At 36.0% G+C, this 15916-nt stretch overlaps 1 protein-coding gene across 3 annotated transcripts in view; it reads left to right on the forward strand.

The window, feature by feature from the left end:
* Positions 1–15916, forward strand: part of GK (glycerol kinase) — a 35045-nt gene that overhangs the window by 12631 nt on the left and 6498 nt on the right. For 2 of the 3 annotated variants that reach the window (XM_033052082.2, XM_033052084.2), the window contains exons 8-19: positions 336–402; positions 1020–1037; positions 2862–2897; positions 3456–3523; positions 4778–4820; positions 5508–5588; positions 7430–7508; positions 9356–9452; positions 10936–11020; positions 14277–14397; positions 14586–14729; positions 15308–15388. In XM_033052082.2, coding sequence (XP_032907973.1) covers positions 336–402; positions 1020–1037; positions 2862–2897; positions 3456–3523; positions 4778–4820; positions 5508–5588; positions 7430–7508; positions 9356–9452; positions 10936–11020; positions 14277–14397; positions 14586–14729; positions 15308–15388 — 920 coding nt within the window. The remainder of the gene's footprint in view (positions 1–335; positions 403–1019; positions 1038–2861; positions 2898–3455; positions 3524–4777; positions 4821–5507; positions 5589–7429; positions 7509–9355; positions 9453–10935; positions 11021–14276; positions 14398–14585; positions 14730–15307; positions 15389–15916) is intronic. The other variant, XM_033052083.2, reaches the window with a different exon arrangement.

A 15916-nucleotide genomic window follows, 5' to 3' on the forward strand; every position in this document is an offset into this window, starting at 1 on the left:
AATTTGTACAGCAGCTGGACTGATAGTATCTCTATTTGAAATTTGAATTTACTAACCAGTGTATTATTAAGATATTGTTTGAAGAAGCATGAATTTCTATATAAAAGAGTAAGATATGTCCTCAAAGACTGAAATATATGCTGTTTTATTCCAAAATTTAATGTCCACTGTAACAAGAGGAAAAACACATAGCTGTAGATTAAAACCTAGAAACAAAAGTTCTTTTTATAGTTATTTTTTTTCTTTCCAACTTAAACTTATTTAAGAAAATAAATGTGAAATGCTTTCTGATTTAGCACTGACTATAAAGTATACATTATTTTTGTTGTGTTCAGGTTCTTTGATATTCCTATGGAAATACTTCCAACTGTACGGAGCTCCTCTGAAATTTATGGTGTGATGGTATGTTTTCCAGTATTTGTATGAAATTCATCTTGTAAAAATATAACTGTATCCATTTGGATTTGGCAGATTGCTTAGATTAGGACTAATGGCTTTTTCTAGACCAGTATTATATGGTTTGTGATTAGTATGCTGTTATCTACTGTTATATAATATTATAGGAATTCAGTATTTGATTACTTTAATGCAGTACCAATTCTTCTGACACAGTGACATCTAATTAGTGAACTTCAAGATTGGATAAATGGGTTGTGATTTTGCATTCTTTTTCCTGGTAATTTGAGCTATTGTTAAAGAAGAATGCGTGTATTTTGTAGCGAAGACAAGTTACAAGGTAGAGTTCTATTTAAAAGAAAAAAAAAAATCTAACTTCCCTGAAATGTAAATATTTTTGCTAATATGTTAAGGGAAATGCCACTAGAAGTCATTGCTGACATTTATTAATGTGAAGGTTGGATAAGAGTGAGTTATATTAAGCTGAATGAGCAAGGTAAATGGAAAAAGATGCCTGACCACCAGAACAGAATTGCTCATCACTTTAAATGTGAACTTCTGCTTCTCTTCCCCTTTCTTTCCATTTTTTTTTTTTTACTTTTTCTTCCTTTTGCTGGCTGTAGAAAATCTGTCCTAGCTGGGTGAGTAGAGGCTTCCATTAGGCTGACCACCAATATCTTACCCATTTTGCTCAGATGTTGTGCATTTTCATTGGTGTAAGGATTAGAAAAAGTGCACTTTCTAGAATAAATTTGCTGTGTGTTTCCAAATCTGAGATCATACAATTAGAGTTCTTGCAAAAATTATTTCTAAAATGTGATCTCAATGTATGTGTTTGTCTTAATTTCCACGCTGTTGAATATTTCTCTTCATAGTGAGCTAAAAAAGGCAACTACTTGCTAATAAATGCTAGCTATAGCATTTTAAAAATGAGAAAAACTGTCCCTTCTGTCTTAAAATATTAATTCTATGATATCTAAACATCAGATTCATGCAGAGGTTTTTAGTTCATTTATAAACACAGTTATCTTAAATCCTGTTAATTAAAATGAGAACTAAAGAAAAAGAAATTCAGATTGGAAATACACTTGCATGGCTTTACTTGAAATGCATTTTCACAATTGCACAAAAAATTATTTAAAGAAACAAGTAGAAATTGTTAGGAAATAGTTAAATAATTAAATAAAATTTTCAGGATACCCTCACTAAGTTTGCAGATGACACTGTTTGGGCAGAAATGTTGATTTGCTGGAGGGCAGGAAGGGTCTGTGAATGGATCTGGACAGGCTGGAGTGATGGGCAGAGACCAATTCTGTGAGGTTCAACAAGGACAAATGCCAGGTCACAACAACCCCAGGCAGAACTGCAGGCTGGGGGAAGAGTGGCTGGAAAGGTGCCTGGGGGAAGAAGGAGCTGGGGGTGCTGATCAACAGCAGCTGAACATGAGCCAGGTGTGCCCAGGGGCCAGGAAGGCCAATGGCACCTGGCCTGGATCAGCAATAGTGTGGCAGCAGGACCAGGACAGGGATTGTCCCCCTGTGCTTGGCACTGGTGAGGCCACACCTCAAATCCTGTGTCCAGTTTTGGGCACCTCACTACAAGAGAGGCATTGAGGGGCTGGAGTGATTCCAGAGAAGGGCAGTGGAACTGGGGAAGGGTCTGAAGTGTGATGAGGAGCAGCTGGGGGAGCTGGTAAAACTCTTACACACTCTTACACACTCTCTATAACTGCCGGAAAGGAGGTTGTAGCCAGGTGGGGGTTGGCATCTTCTCCAAGGTAACAAATGATAAAACAAGAGCCTTCACAGCTTGTCAGATATTGGAACAGGCTGCCCAGAGAAGTGGTGAAGTCATCATCCCTGAAGGTATTTAAAAGATGTATGAATGAGGCACTTAGTGACATGGGTTACTGGTGGACTTGGCAGTCGTGGGTTAACAGCTGGACATGATAATCTAAGAGGTCTTTTGAATTTAAATGATTTTATGATTCTGTAACAGTAATGTAACTGAAAAACTCTGGTACTTTTCTTTGGAAGAAAGCCTATAGGAGACTTAAAACACTGTATCTTAAAATCAGTCACCTGCCTTTGCTTAGGCTGTCACCACAGCCATGTTATTTTCCCTAATCACTTCATAATTTTGCACTTTTGCATTTTACACTTGGCATTTACTGCACAGATTACACTGAACTGGATTTTCTGTATAGTATTGTTTCAAGAAAATTTATGCTAGGAACTTTTGAGGTCACATAAAGTATATTTGTAAACTTCCTGCTCTCCATTTCTTAGTGATTTAGGCACAAGCTGCATTGAGCTGAAACAAGTGTGCACCTGAACTGAACCATGTTGCTTACGTGACCCTTCTTTGTTTTCCTTTGAGCATTAGAAGTTTAGCTTATTTTTCATTGCCTTCAATTCTAGTCATGGAAAGCTAACACAGTTTTTCTTTCTCTTTTTGTAAAACAGGAATCTGGAGCTTTGACAGGTGTACCAATTTCTGGGGTAAGTCATACTTCAACTTAGATTCTGGCATGAAAACCTGGAACTGCCTAAACATAGCTTCAAGGAAAAAGCTTTAAAGATGAGTGAATCCTACTATGAATTAAGTTTTTAGTTTTTTTACTTCAGGTTACACAGGAAGTAGACTTTTGAAGATGAATCACTATTTGGCTTTTTTACTATTATTAAGGTCTGTGGAAATACAAATGAGAGCTTTAATGCATATGTGTAGTGCTGTTGGAAACTTGGTATCTCTAAGTAACTGAGTAACATTACAAAATGGAAGCAAGCTCTGCTTCGTATATATAAAAGAAGTGTATACATAATCCAGAAATGCTGGGCAAATTCTCAGCTTTCTCCAACATTTATTAAGATAGTAAATTTTAGTTTTTATTTCTTTAAATTGCTCACTCTAAGTAGCACAACACATTTCATTTGCAGTTCCTATGTAGGTTTTTCCTTGCTTTCAATTACCCATGTGCTACTAATAGATCAGAGTTATAGTTAAATATATAATTCCTGTGAGGACATTTGCTAAAGGAAAAAATCTCTCACTTTCAGTGCTTGGGTGACCAGTCTGCTGCTCTTGTTGGGCAAATGTGTTTTCAAGATGGGCAAGCAAAAAACACGTAAGTTATTAGGAAAGATAAACACACTGCTGTGTTTTGAATTTGCTATTATCTAGCAACTGCCAAATTCTTTTGTAGTTAACCTGTAATTACAGATCTACCTTTTGAGTGTGTTGACCCACAAAGTAAACCAAGTCTTGACCCTTATATAAAGCAATGAAGATATTAAAGTTACAGTTGCAGTGCCATTTAAATGGTGACCTAAGGTTAAGCAAATATAGGACAGTGAGTTAGATTGCATAGACTTAAATGACACAGCTTTGCTAGATGGGAAAGCTCCATTTCAGTTGCAGTGCTTGGTTTTGCTTCTATGTCTAACTCAGAGTAGAGAATTTTACGTTTGCTTTTTCCTGTTTCTCAGCCTCTTAGTGTACTTTGTTTAAAATAGCTGATCAGTTAAATCAGGCAACTGAATTAATCTGGTATAATCAAACAATCATTGGAGGAAAAGCTGTCTGCTGAAAAGACTTCCTGTTCCATTTACAACCAGGTGCTTAACTAAGCATGTAGGAATATACACAGTATGGGAGTTTCACAGGTATAATTACTTATTAGTCTGTCTTGTTTTAATTCATTTCTGTTATTGCTTTACTATATCTTTTTCCAAATATAACTGAAGCCTATCTCAGTACTGGTTTAAGCTATTAATTTTGAGGGTTTTGAAAAGGTAAGGAATATTTTTTCTCTAGAATAACTTCTTAGAGTAAATTGGAGTGGTTTGTAGTATTTTGTACTCCTTATATTAAACTATGCTAATGTATGCATGTGTTTGCAAACAAGTGTATGATTTCATCTTCAAATGGGAAACATGCCAATTTTTAGAAATTTTTGAATGGGATATGTCTAAAGAAAACCTTTTTTTGTGACAGGAACAGATTTTCTTAAAATTTCCCCTTTAATATTGTGAAATATTTATTTTATAAAATCACTCTCATAATCAGCTTAAATTGAAGTAGGTAAACACTGCCACCAGAGCGGAATTTACACTTAGTTTTCAGCCATATCTCTCCTTGATCAAGTGTTAGATAAAAAATAGCAAGAGAGGGAGAGAGAGAGAGACATGTGACTAGATTTTTCAGCTTCAGGCTGCATTAAAATCAACATTTTGAGGATAATTTTGTCATCAGTTAATGGCAGAAAAACCTTCAAGGGTCAAAAAGTGGTGTCTTGATTCTTCACAGGGAGCTCATGGGTTGCAGTAACAGGTTATTCTTTAAACATTTTGGTTTTAACTTTGCTTTGCTTTCATACTAGGTACGGAACAGGTTGTTTCTTGCTGTGCAACACAGGTCAGAAGGTCAGTTGCGTTTTTGAGTTGTTTGCCTTTTTGTTTTTTGCAATCAATTTAAATTCTGAAACACAACTGTATGTTAGCCATTTTTGGACTTATGGACAACAATTATATTGCCAGATGTAAGGAAAAGCACATACTGAAATCTGAAAGAATAAAAATAGCATTTTTTTCAAGGTGTTTCTGTAAGACTCCACTTCCTACCTCCTTAAGTTTCCAAACAATTTTTCTTAACAAGTTTCTTGCTCCTCCCTTGTATGTGTTTCTTGTTGTCACCTAGAGAGGATTAAGTGTTGTCTTAAGTTATTTAACTGTGTGGTTTTTTTCCTTGTCTTAGCTGTTTTATTTCTTCCCTTCATTTTCTCTCATTATTTCTTTGTAGTTGGAGTTGAATAAATAGCATAAAACTGTGGCTTCCTTCTCATTTACATCTCCCTCTAAAGACCCCCAATTCTTTTCTCTGTAAGGAAGGTGGGGAGATCTGCAGCAGCTTGTGGAAACAAGAAGTAGCACCAGCAATCTGAATGTTCTGTCCTAAGTGTTTATTTTAGAGTGACTGATAATTTACTTTGTTTAAACTTTGCATGTTTCATTTGAAGGTTTGGTCCCTTGTTTATTATAATCTGAATGTTTTTATTTAAGCATTTTTTGCCTCTGTTCATGCTTTCTTTTCTTTCCCCTTTTCCCATTTAGTCTGTGTTTTCTGAACATGGTCTTATAACCACAATAGCTTACAAAATGGGCAAAGACAAACCTACTTTCTATGCACTAGAGGTAAGTTCAGTAGTTTCTTCCTCTTTGTGATGATACATGTTCTTATTTACTTCTGTTATCTGGTATTTTTATGGTATCTTCAGCTGTGAGGAAATGAAAGCAACTCTGTGTTACGCTTGTGTGCCTGAAGGCTTCCGTGTGGTTTTGGTTATCCCTGTCTCCAATCTATATCATGTAATCTAATAAATTTTTCTTCATTGCATCATTTATACTTTCAGAGCTAGATGGCTAAAACATTTTTTCTGTTACTCAGTCTCTCAAATCTTTAATAAATAGGATAAATAAAAAACCATAAATTTTTTAATACTAAATTGAGTTTTAAAAAAGGGGGGAAGTACTAATGTTTCAGTTATTACCTTGTAACAAAAGGCATAGCTAAGTGTTTTTATTTTGTTCTAATGGATTTTACTTCTAACTTTTAAGAATGTGAATCAAATTTCTGGGGAAAAAAATCTCTAACAATTTAGCATTTTTTCCTTTTTTATTCAGATGCTTACTTGCAGAATTCAGTTTCTCAGTTCTCCAAACAAATCTGAGGGCATCCAAACTCTGTAGAAAATTGTATTTATGCTTAAACTTCAGGATTCATTGGTCTGAAGCACAGATCAACTGAGCACCTATTTGGCACCAAAGCTTTGTTTAGAATGACAAAATTATTATCCTTCCATCTGTGCTGCTTAATGTGCTAAGTATTGTAAAATAATAATTATTCTCAAAACACTTATACTGAATGCTGATATTGAGCTTTTGTAGACAGACTGTGTTTTCCATGTGAAACAAACAACAGGATTTTCTTCACTGTGAGAATAGTTTGTGGCTTATGCTACTTTATTAGGATGTGGGAGGCTGCATTTATTTCCTTTTCCTTCCCTGAGGAAAGTGAATCTTGCATTTGCCATGGCCTAGCAAACTCTGGGATTTTTATTATGTGTGGGTGTGTGAGAGATTTGTTTTATTTTTAACCCGTGTCCTTAAACCAAGAACTGAAACTGGCGAGAATGATTTGAATTCCTCCTTGCTGAACCACCTGCACTTTGCTGCTTCTTCACCTTCAAGTCTTTCATGATACTGTCTGAAAGCATGGCTTCAACAGAAGCTGTTAAGTGTGCTTTGTCCTATATCCAACTAGAATCATCCACATTCTGCTGGTTGAGACACTGCAAGAGACAGAAAATGTGTATTCAGCCTTTTCCTTCAATCAGACTGGTATCTTGCACCTGTAATAGCTAGCTGCTTAGAAAACACTCCTGCCCCTTCTAGCAGTGGCTTTGAATGAAAATACAATGCTACTACTGTTTTACTTGAAGCTTAGTCTACTGAGCTTGGCCTTGGTGTTAGATGGGAGCCATGCCATCTGTCTGTGATATGATGATGCTATTCAGGGCCATTTACTGAGGCAAATTTTGCTGGCAAATGCACAAGTGTTTGTATTTAGACTAGACATAATTAGTCTTGTTTTCTTAAATCAAAACATAAAACTATTAATGTGTCAGGAAAAGAAGTCTGAGGCTACTGAACCTCATAACTGTATATTCAGAATATATAAATTAGAAAGATGAGAAGACCACTTAGGAAATGTCATTGTCACTTCCACTCATAGAAAAAAGCATGCAATATACACCTTTCTACCTGGAGTCTGTGTAACAGGCTGCCCTTTCTATATGGCAGTCTCCAGATGCCAAGAAACTTGGTGGTTTCATTGTGAGCATGCTTGGGAGTGCTTCAAGCTGTGACTGTGAGCCTGCAGGTGGAGACCACAGCGACCTCTCCTCCCCAGGGTTTTTAAAGGCAGCACAAAGCTACCAGTTGTTGTCTCCTAATGGAGTGACTGTTTCCTTCAGGGATCTGTTGCAATAGCTGGGGCTGTTGTTCGTTGGCTGAGGGACAATCTGGGTATTGCTAAGACTTCACAGGAAGTTGGTGAGTATGGATTGTTCAGGTTTTTTTAAGTTTATGTCACAATATCTCTATTGGTGAATGAAAACTCAAAATATTTAAGTAAAGAAAAGCTAGAAGGTGCATGTATTTTGCTGTATTTAAACACAACAGAAATTTACTTTGCATCCATGAGCTCACTATTGTTGATACATGTATTTCACAGAACCTATCAACACAGCCTTGGACAGGCTTTGTCAGCTTTGCTCTGTTGCAATGTGTACTTTTTAGTAGTTTCTCTGGTAAGCAGATATTCAGGAAAATATATATATACTTATAGAGTATCTCCTGGTTTTATACAGTGTTGAACTTTCCAGAGCCAAAAGTATTTAAGTTTGTAGTACAGAAACCAGCATATATTTGATCCTAAACCTACATATTTTTGTCATAAACATGAGAAGCTGAGACCCTGCAAGTGCAAATATTTATGTAGAAGGCTTCATATCCATTGAGTTTGGGATCTCAGTTTGCAAAGTTGCCTCTTTAAGGAGATATGGAGGAGGGTAATCTGGTTTGGTTGAGAATGCAGTAATCAGCATTTGTGTAGCTGATGTTTTCTAATCCAGATGGACTGAAACAAGGTGTTTTGTAACATAAAAACTAGGAACATATCAAAATTTGGAAAAGAAAAAATGTCAGTAGCATGCAAAGGCAAAATTTGAAAGTGATTTAATGAGATTTAGGATTGAAAAGAAATTCATTACATATTTTTAATAAACTGATATCTTATTCAAAGGTGGGAAAATTTAGAATTAAAATTTTATGTAGAACTTCAAAGATTTAGCAAAAACTTAGAGCATCAGTCTGTTTTTCTGAAAGAAAATTTTGAAGATCATACAGAAGAATATAAACTGCTGTCACATCAATTAGCCATTTGTTGAGACTACAGTACCTCTTCACAAGTTTATCAAGACCTTTGGAAGGTTTGAGTTTCAGGATCTTTACCCTTGTCGGTGCTATTAAAGTTACATAGGGATTCATCATCTCTTCTGTTTCACTGAACTTGTCCTTCCTTCTTCCTTCACTCCTTTTTTTAAGCAGAGTCCATATGAAAAAATCATTTTAGAAAGACTTTTTGAAGATATTTTTCTACTTCTTTCCGACTGCTATGCTTCTTTGATCAATGCAAACAAAAGAAATTCGCAAAAGCAGGAAGAAAATGCTCCTTTCTTGTTATAAGAAAGAGCTGTTCATTAGCATTATCTCTTTTGTCATTCTAAATGTCTCAATATAATGTTTAAAATTACAAATATTTTGGTATTGAGGAGTTCATATATCCACAGTTATTCTCATATCAAGAAACCTTCTTTCTAGCTGGCCTTGGGATTAAATACATAAGCTGACAATTTGGAGCTCTAAATCCACTTGAAATTAATGGGAATTTAGTTCTTAATTCCCTTTGGTCTTGATCCAGTTTCACTTGCTTGCCTTGACTTAAATGAAAGTAAAGTGTGACCTTTTGGACTGCTTTGAAGGTTGTATTCTCTACCCACGTGATAGATAACATTTGAAAACCTTACAAAATCTAGGTCAGAATATTGAGTACACAGTTTTGGGTTTCAGTTTTGATTTTTCATTTTGCATTTTACATTTCCCACAACTCCCTATGCTCCATCATCTGTTCATATTGTTGCAAAAGGAAAACTGGTTAACAAGGAGGAGAGTGCCAGCATTAGTTGTATTTTCTAGTTGTATACATGGCTGGATTATGTTTGTAGCTACCTAAGATATCCTGAATATTTTTCATACTTAGATAATAACACTTTTAAGTGCTATGTTTAAGTGTTGGTGCAGTTGTGAAAAGCTAAGTAAGTGTTTTGTGTGTGCATTAGAAAAACTGGCTGCAGATGTGGGAACTTCTTATGGCTGCTACTTTGTGCCAGCATTTTCAGGACTGTACGCACCATACTGGGAACCCAGTGCAAGGGGGTAAGGATCTGACTGAATGCTGCATTTGCAGGGGGATTTAATAATTTTACAAATACCATTCCTTCCAGGTATGTTAAATTCTCCTTTTTATTGCTTTAATGTGTCTGGATACATCATTCTGTGTGGTATTTTCATTGGCTACTGTATTTCTGTTTTATATTAAACCGATTCAAAACAGCAACTGATACAGGGAGGAGAGGAAAGATTAGCTAGCCCAGGTTTTCATCCTCCTCTCCTCTCCTTGTCACCCTGCTAAAAAAAAAAAAAAAAAATCTGAGGTAGCAAGGCAGGAAAAACAATTTCTGGTTTTGAAAGGGTTTTTATGTCACTAAAGTAAAAGAAGAGGTCTGCATTCCTGTAAACTGTCAGGCAAAAAAAAGTTGTTCTAATTAGTGTTTTTGAGTTCAGTTTCAGGCTGTGTAATTCTTTCCCACTTTGCCTCCTTCCCCTTCTATACAGCTTTCTTTCCAGTCTATTGAAAATTCTTTTCTACTCCTTTCTTCCAGACCCTTTCCTGGTAGTTCAGACTCACCCGCCTGGTAATAGTTCAAACAATAGGTTTTCATTTGTCTTTTCTGCTGTTGTGAGCTTGCCTACTGTTGTTGGAATCACAGCATGCCATGGCAGTCATGGAAGCATAACAAATATAATTATAAAATAACTTTCCTAGAGTGGGAAAAGAAGTCTTAAAATCTAACTTGCTCCCAAGGTTTCAAGTAGTTGCATCTTCAGAATTCAGATGCTTCTTGTATGTGTCTTTTTCTTTAAGTAAAAAGAAAAATCTCTGAGTTAGATGTTTTTACAGTTTTTCATATCACAGTGCTTACCTTTAAATGGCTAAAAACTGATCTTTGGAATGGTTAACAATGAAAAGTATCCTTTAATATCTTCGAACTTGCATGTATCCAGCAGTATTTCTATGCTTTTTCTCAGCTGATGAAATAGAATGAAAGGTGGTTATTTGCTCTGCGATTCGGAGTACATTGGTAGAATTCAATTTACTCATGGTTAGATGTAGCATAATTCCCATAACCAAAAAGATACAGAAGCAACTAATGATCAGACTAGATCTGAAAACAATTTCAAACTTTTAAGAACAGCACTGACCCATGTGGGCTTTTCCTTATGAACTGAAAACATTAGAGAATTTAACATTTTAGTAATAATTTATATTATTTTTAAAGCAAAATAAATCTCAAACATACTTTCTTTTTTTTTTTCCTTAAGAACAGGCTAGAATTTGTGGGAGTGTTTGTGTGTGTTTACGGATGATTTATGGCAACTGTATTGATTGGACCTTGAAAGCACCTTGTCAGGAAAATGAGAGGGTTTAGATTAAAGAAAACCTAGCTTTTTAACATTAAAAAGTAGTCTTCATACAATGGAACTGAATGAGATTTGAACTGGAAGACCTAGGTGTGAAGTATAAGTTCATGTCTCATAAAGAGGTGTGTCCTAATTGGTTTTTTTCTCTCTTCAACAGTATCATCTGTGGCCTTACTCAGTTTACAAATAAAAATCACATCGCCTTTGCTGCACTAGAAGCAGTCTGCTTTCAAACACGAGAGGTAAAGGCAAATTAGGTCCTAAATTCATTGTAAATTAGTGTGATAACAGGAACTGTAGCTCTTCAGGAAAAGAGGAGGTATAAAAGATTTAATGAAGATAGTCATATGCTTTATATTGCACTTGGTTGCTATTCTTGTCTTGTTGCTAATGTTGAAAAATTGCTCCTGTGGACTTAGGCTAAAATTGAGTGGTACATTTTTTTGGCGTGGTAATGCTGCTTTTTATCAGCATGTAAAATAAGGTGAACATATTTTGTGATTATTTTGAGAGGCAGGACATAAAATGTTTAAAATGGCAGGGCCAGTCACATAACTACAAAGTTTCATTAGTGTAGGAAACTACACTTTATGGTCTGCTGTGACAGAGATGGCTTATGTTGCTTTTGGTACACAATAACTAAAAGGAGTTAAAGCAAGACAGCAGAGGAGCAAACATACCAAGGGAAGTCTGGCTTCACTTCCTGCCTGTTCCATCCTTCACTGCCTCAGCTGGCATTCAGTAACAGCCAACCAGAATTCTCACAGAGGAAATTAATCCTCCCCAGCCAAATCAAAGGAGTTGATATCAGTATGAGCATTAGATCTTTATATCACCATCTACTCCTCCCTGTGTTTGCAATCCCTGGGTTCTGTGCAAATACAGGAGGAAATGAAATCCCTAGATCTTTCAGGATAACAGTCAAGCCTTAATTTGATTACATGAATTAAAGTGCTGTTATTTAAACAAACTTATTTTTAAAATAGCATCCTGCTCAAACCTTGTAAAATGGGGGAAGCAGTGTGCTGTTTCTGTAGTGACATAGAATAAAGTACTCATTGAAAGATTGACAGAAATTTCACCCAGGCTTCTGCTTTTCAAGCTGTGCTGACAGCCTTCCTTCAGAAGGTTGTGAAGGAAATTGGAAGTGGCATTCTAATTTTCAAATTCTTGTACTAGAAGTCAGAGTAAAGTTACAGGCAACTGAACTGATTTGTTGTCTGCTCCTCTTTCCTTGTCCATCCTCCTATCCATTCCCTCTCATGTGACAGCTCAGTGAACTTTCCAGCAGAAAATTATCCCTTTTTTTGCTGGGCTATTTTTCTGCTGGATTAATGACCTCAGCTGCCTCACAGAGGCATTCAGCAAATGTCAGAATGCAAGGCAGGACATGTGGCTGGGAGAAGGAGAGAGGGGAATAAAGCTGTCAGACTGAGTGAGGGTGAAGTTCATTGTTTGAACAGATCTAACACTTCCCCATACTTTAGTCACTCTGATTTTATCACAATGACAGGAGGGCCTGATCAGGCACTGGATACTCTTAAATGAACAAATTAAGTTCTAGCAACACAGGTAAAATATATGAATGTTTTCTAAAGATGCATAATTAGTCTTCCTTATCAAAAACAAAGTTCTTTCAATTCCAGTGAAAATGGAAGTCTTCAGGAAAACCCTCAAATGTCCCTTTATTGGAGTTCTTGCCTGTTTGTGACATTCACTCCTTCTGAGTACCTTGTTATCCAAAACGCTTCTTCCTTATGCAGACAGATGACACTTTATACATTTTTTATTCCAGAAGGCATTTTGGAAAAAAACAAGCAGTTTTTCAGTTCTAAGAGCTGTACAGTGCTGTCATTAGGAAAAATCTGCATGCTTGGATCCTTGCTCTTCATCCAACCTCAGTACAATAGAGATAGCAGCAGCATGACCATGATTTGTTTTGTTCCTTCATCCCTTTCTGGCTTCTAGTGTTCTTTTCATTATTTTAATCTCTGCTGAGTGCATGCAGATCCAATATGCTCTTACACAGTGATAAACAAACCTAGAGCCCCCAATGGTGCTGAAGTTTTGAATGATAAAAAAGGCAGATAATACCACCTTAGAGAAATGTAGAATTATGTATGTGATATATATAGTATAGTACTGTCAGCAAACTTTGTGCAAGAATCCTGGTTTTCAATTTATTTCTAGTGCACTGAACAGTGCAGGCCCATAGGCAGATGCTACCACCATGAAAACTGGCCTTCCTCTTCATACCTTGTAATTTTTAGCCTTTATTTATCCTGGGCAGATCATTTAGTTCCTTTGAAGATCTTTCTGGTAAGGGATCTTGCTGTCTTACTTTCTGGAAACTGGGACTGTCTCCTGGATAGTTCATCTCCATGTAGTTTTCACTATCTTGCAAACCTACAATTTTTTTGTTCTTTTTTAAATAGCATGTTGACTTTTCCTGGTAAATATTGTATTACTGGGTAGTTTGTGAGCTACAGAACAGGGCAGAATGCATTGTAGTTTTGGTCTTTTTTTGTGGTCTGTGTCACTTTGTCATTTAAAGCTGAGAAAAACACACCTCTTTTTTATTTAAATACACTGAAAAATTACAGAAAGTCATTCTGTACTTGTTAATCCCTAACTTGTCAACAAAAATTGTGCACTAGCCTTACAAAATGTAAATACGACATTTGATTGACTGCTTTTACAAAACCCTAATAAAAACACTATTTTGTATTTAATGGTGATTGTGGGGTAATGTGGTGGTGTTGCCAGCAGCTAAGATTTGAGCGGAGTCTTATGTTTTTAGGAAACCCTCTAAAAAGCATATTGAGAGGTTTCAGTGAATTAAATACTCCATCTTAGTTAATTATCCCTTGCAAACACTTCACTTTTCAGCTAGAGACTGTGCCCGAAAGACAGAAATATAATTTTACAAAAAAACTACACTAACAGTTTATTTTTTCTGTCTTGTTTGATATAAAATTCTCAGTTTTCAACAACTAATTGAAAATATTTGAAAAGTCTGTTCTTTCAAAATATTTCAACATTCTTCAGTTCATACTGAAGAGTCTTCCAGATTGCCAGTTCAAATGTTTTAATTCTTAAATTCTTTAATCCATCATATTAGAGAAAGTATCTAGGCAAAGGATGACCAACTGAAGAACTCCATTTATTATTGCTGCTTCCTTTGTTAGCTTTGATAATTCTCATCAGCTTTTCTTAAAATTCTCCTCAGGCCACATAAGCAGCACATAGGCTACATCTAGAGCACCAAAGGAGAAAGGTGTCCTACACTAAAATTTCTGTAATGAAGAGAATGCACATGCTGTATATTAAACAAAACTGTGGTGTCATTAATGTTTATTTAGCTTTTTAATATATAGGGGATAGGAATGATCTAATTAACCCTTTTCAGCGAATGCTGTAGTGTCAGTGTTTTACACTTGGAGGGCATCAGACCATTTCTGTGCAATTGAATTGTAACATGTATTACTCTTAATTAAGATTCTAGATGCCATGAACAAGGACTGTGGGATTCCACTAAATCAGTTACAAGTAGATGGAGGAATGACCAATAACAAAATCCTCATGCAACTGCAATCAGACATTCTCTGTATTCCAGTAGGTAAGATTAAATTACAGCTGCTGCTTTCTTTTTAATGCTGAAAACAGCATTCGTTTGTAATGTCTGTTGAGAGCAGATTGGGTAGCTTGCTTTGTTGCTGTGTCTTGGTGGATATGTCAGTCTTTAGTTCTGATGTCATCAAGGTGACTTCCATTAAAAATCATTGTGATCTCTGTGTTTTGTTTCAGTAAAGCCATCAATGCCTGAAACAACAGCTTTAGGAGCTGCTATGGCAGCAGGAGCTGCAGAAGGTGTTGGAGTTTGGAGTCTGAATCCTGGAGATTTGACAGCAGTGACATGTGAACGGTTTGAACCACAGATCAACCCAGAGGGTAAAACCTTTTCATGTTATCTGAGTTGCAAACTTGTTTTTTTCACAGATGTTGACAAGACTGGTTTTGGGCACTCTTGGCTTTAAAAAGCCTATATTAATTACTGCTTTTTAGCTAGCTATCTTTCTCATCAGTTCTTAAGTGCTTGTAGAGATGGAAAATATGTGCTTGACATAATTAATCCCTGTGCGAGATAAATGCTTTATGGTCTTTTCAATTATTTCTTAATTTTTCGGTACATATTTTTTCTTACCATTTTGATTATAGTTACTTCTAAAATCCCTACTTCAAGACAGCATTTGAAGGGTTTCTACATAAATATCAATTGCTTAATTTTGCTTAGTTGTAAGTCTTTTTATTGGTGAACATGAATAAAATTTATTTCTTCTTATTGTGCATTACTATAGGGTTTGGGGTGGAGTTTTTTGTGTTCAAAAAAGGAATTTGTATTTCTTTCTCTGTGCAAAGAAGTGATACTGTGCAAAAGAGTGAAAAACTCATATTGGTGTATCTGGTTCTTAAATACTTGTGATTGTATTCCTATGCATTGAGTGGCTTTTCTGATTTCTTAATTTCAGAAAGTGAATATCGCTATGCCAGATGGAAGAAAGCTGTGATGAAGTCTATGGGATGGGAGACATCTGACGCTTCTTCAAATGGTAATCCAGAATTTATTGCAAGTCAGGTAGTATTAATCAGCCAGTTAGCCCAGGTAGCTCATCTTGCTTTTGTTGACCTTTTCTGTTCATACTATCTCTGGATTATTATAGTGTTTTAAAGGTCATTACTTAAATCCTCAGTGGAGACAAAGCAGGAAAATATATAGCTGGGTCTTCCTCCTGAAAAGAGGGCACAAGCAATATCTTGCAGAGCAGCTGCAGGTTTTGCAGAATTGCACTGATTTACAAAGGAAAAAATCTCACCTATAAGATGAGATGCAGCACAATTCTAAGAGCACAGAGACTTTGTAAACTTTCTTATACCATAACCTCATGCTGCAAAGAAGAAAAGTTCCATCCTGTGGTTTTTCTTGCGGAATCTTGCCTTCATTCTATGTAGGAAGGAGAGATTGGTATCCACATCAAAATCTATTTGACCCATAGGGGTAAGAGCAAGGAGTTACCATAAAGTCAAGAATTACACAGACCTATTCTTCACATACAGAAAATATGAAAACACTTCTGAGG

The sequence above is a fragment of the Catharus ustulatus genome, chromosome 2, assembly GCF_009819885.2.
Source record: "Catharus ustulatus isolate bCatUst1 chromosome 2, bCatUst1.pri.v2, whole genome shotgun sequence".
NCBI lineage: Eukaryota > Metazoa > Chordata > Aves > Passeriformes > Turdidae > Catharus > Catharus ustulatus.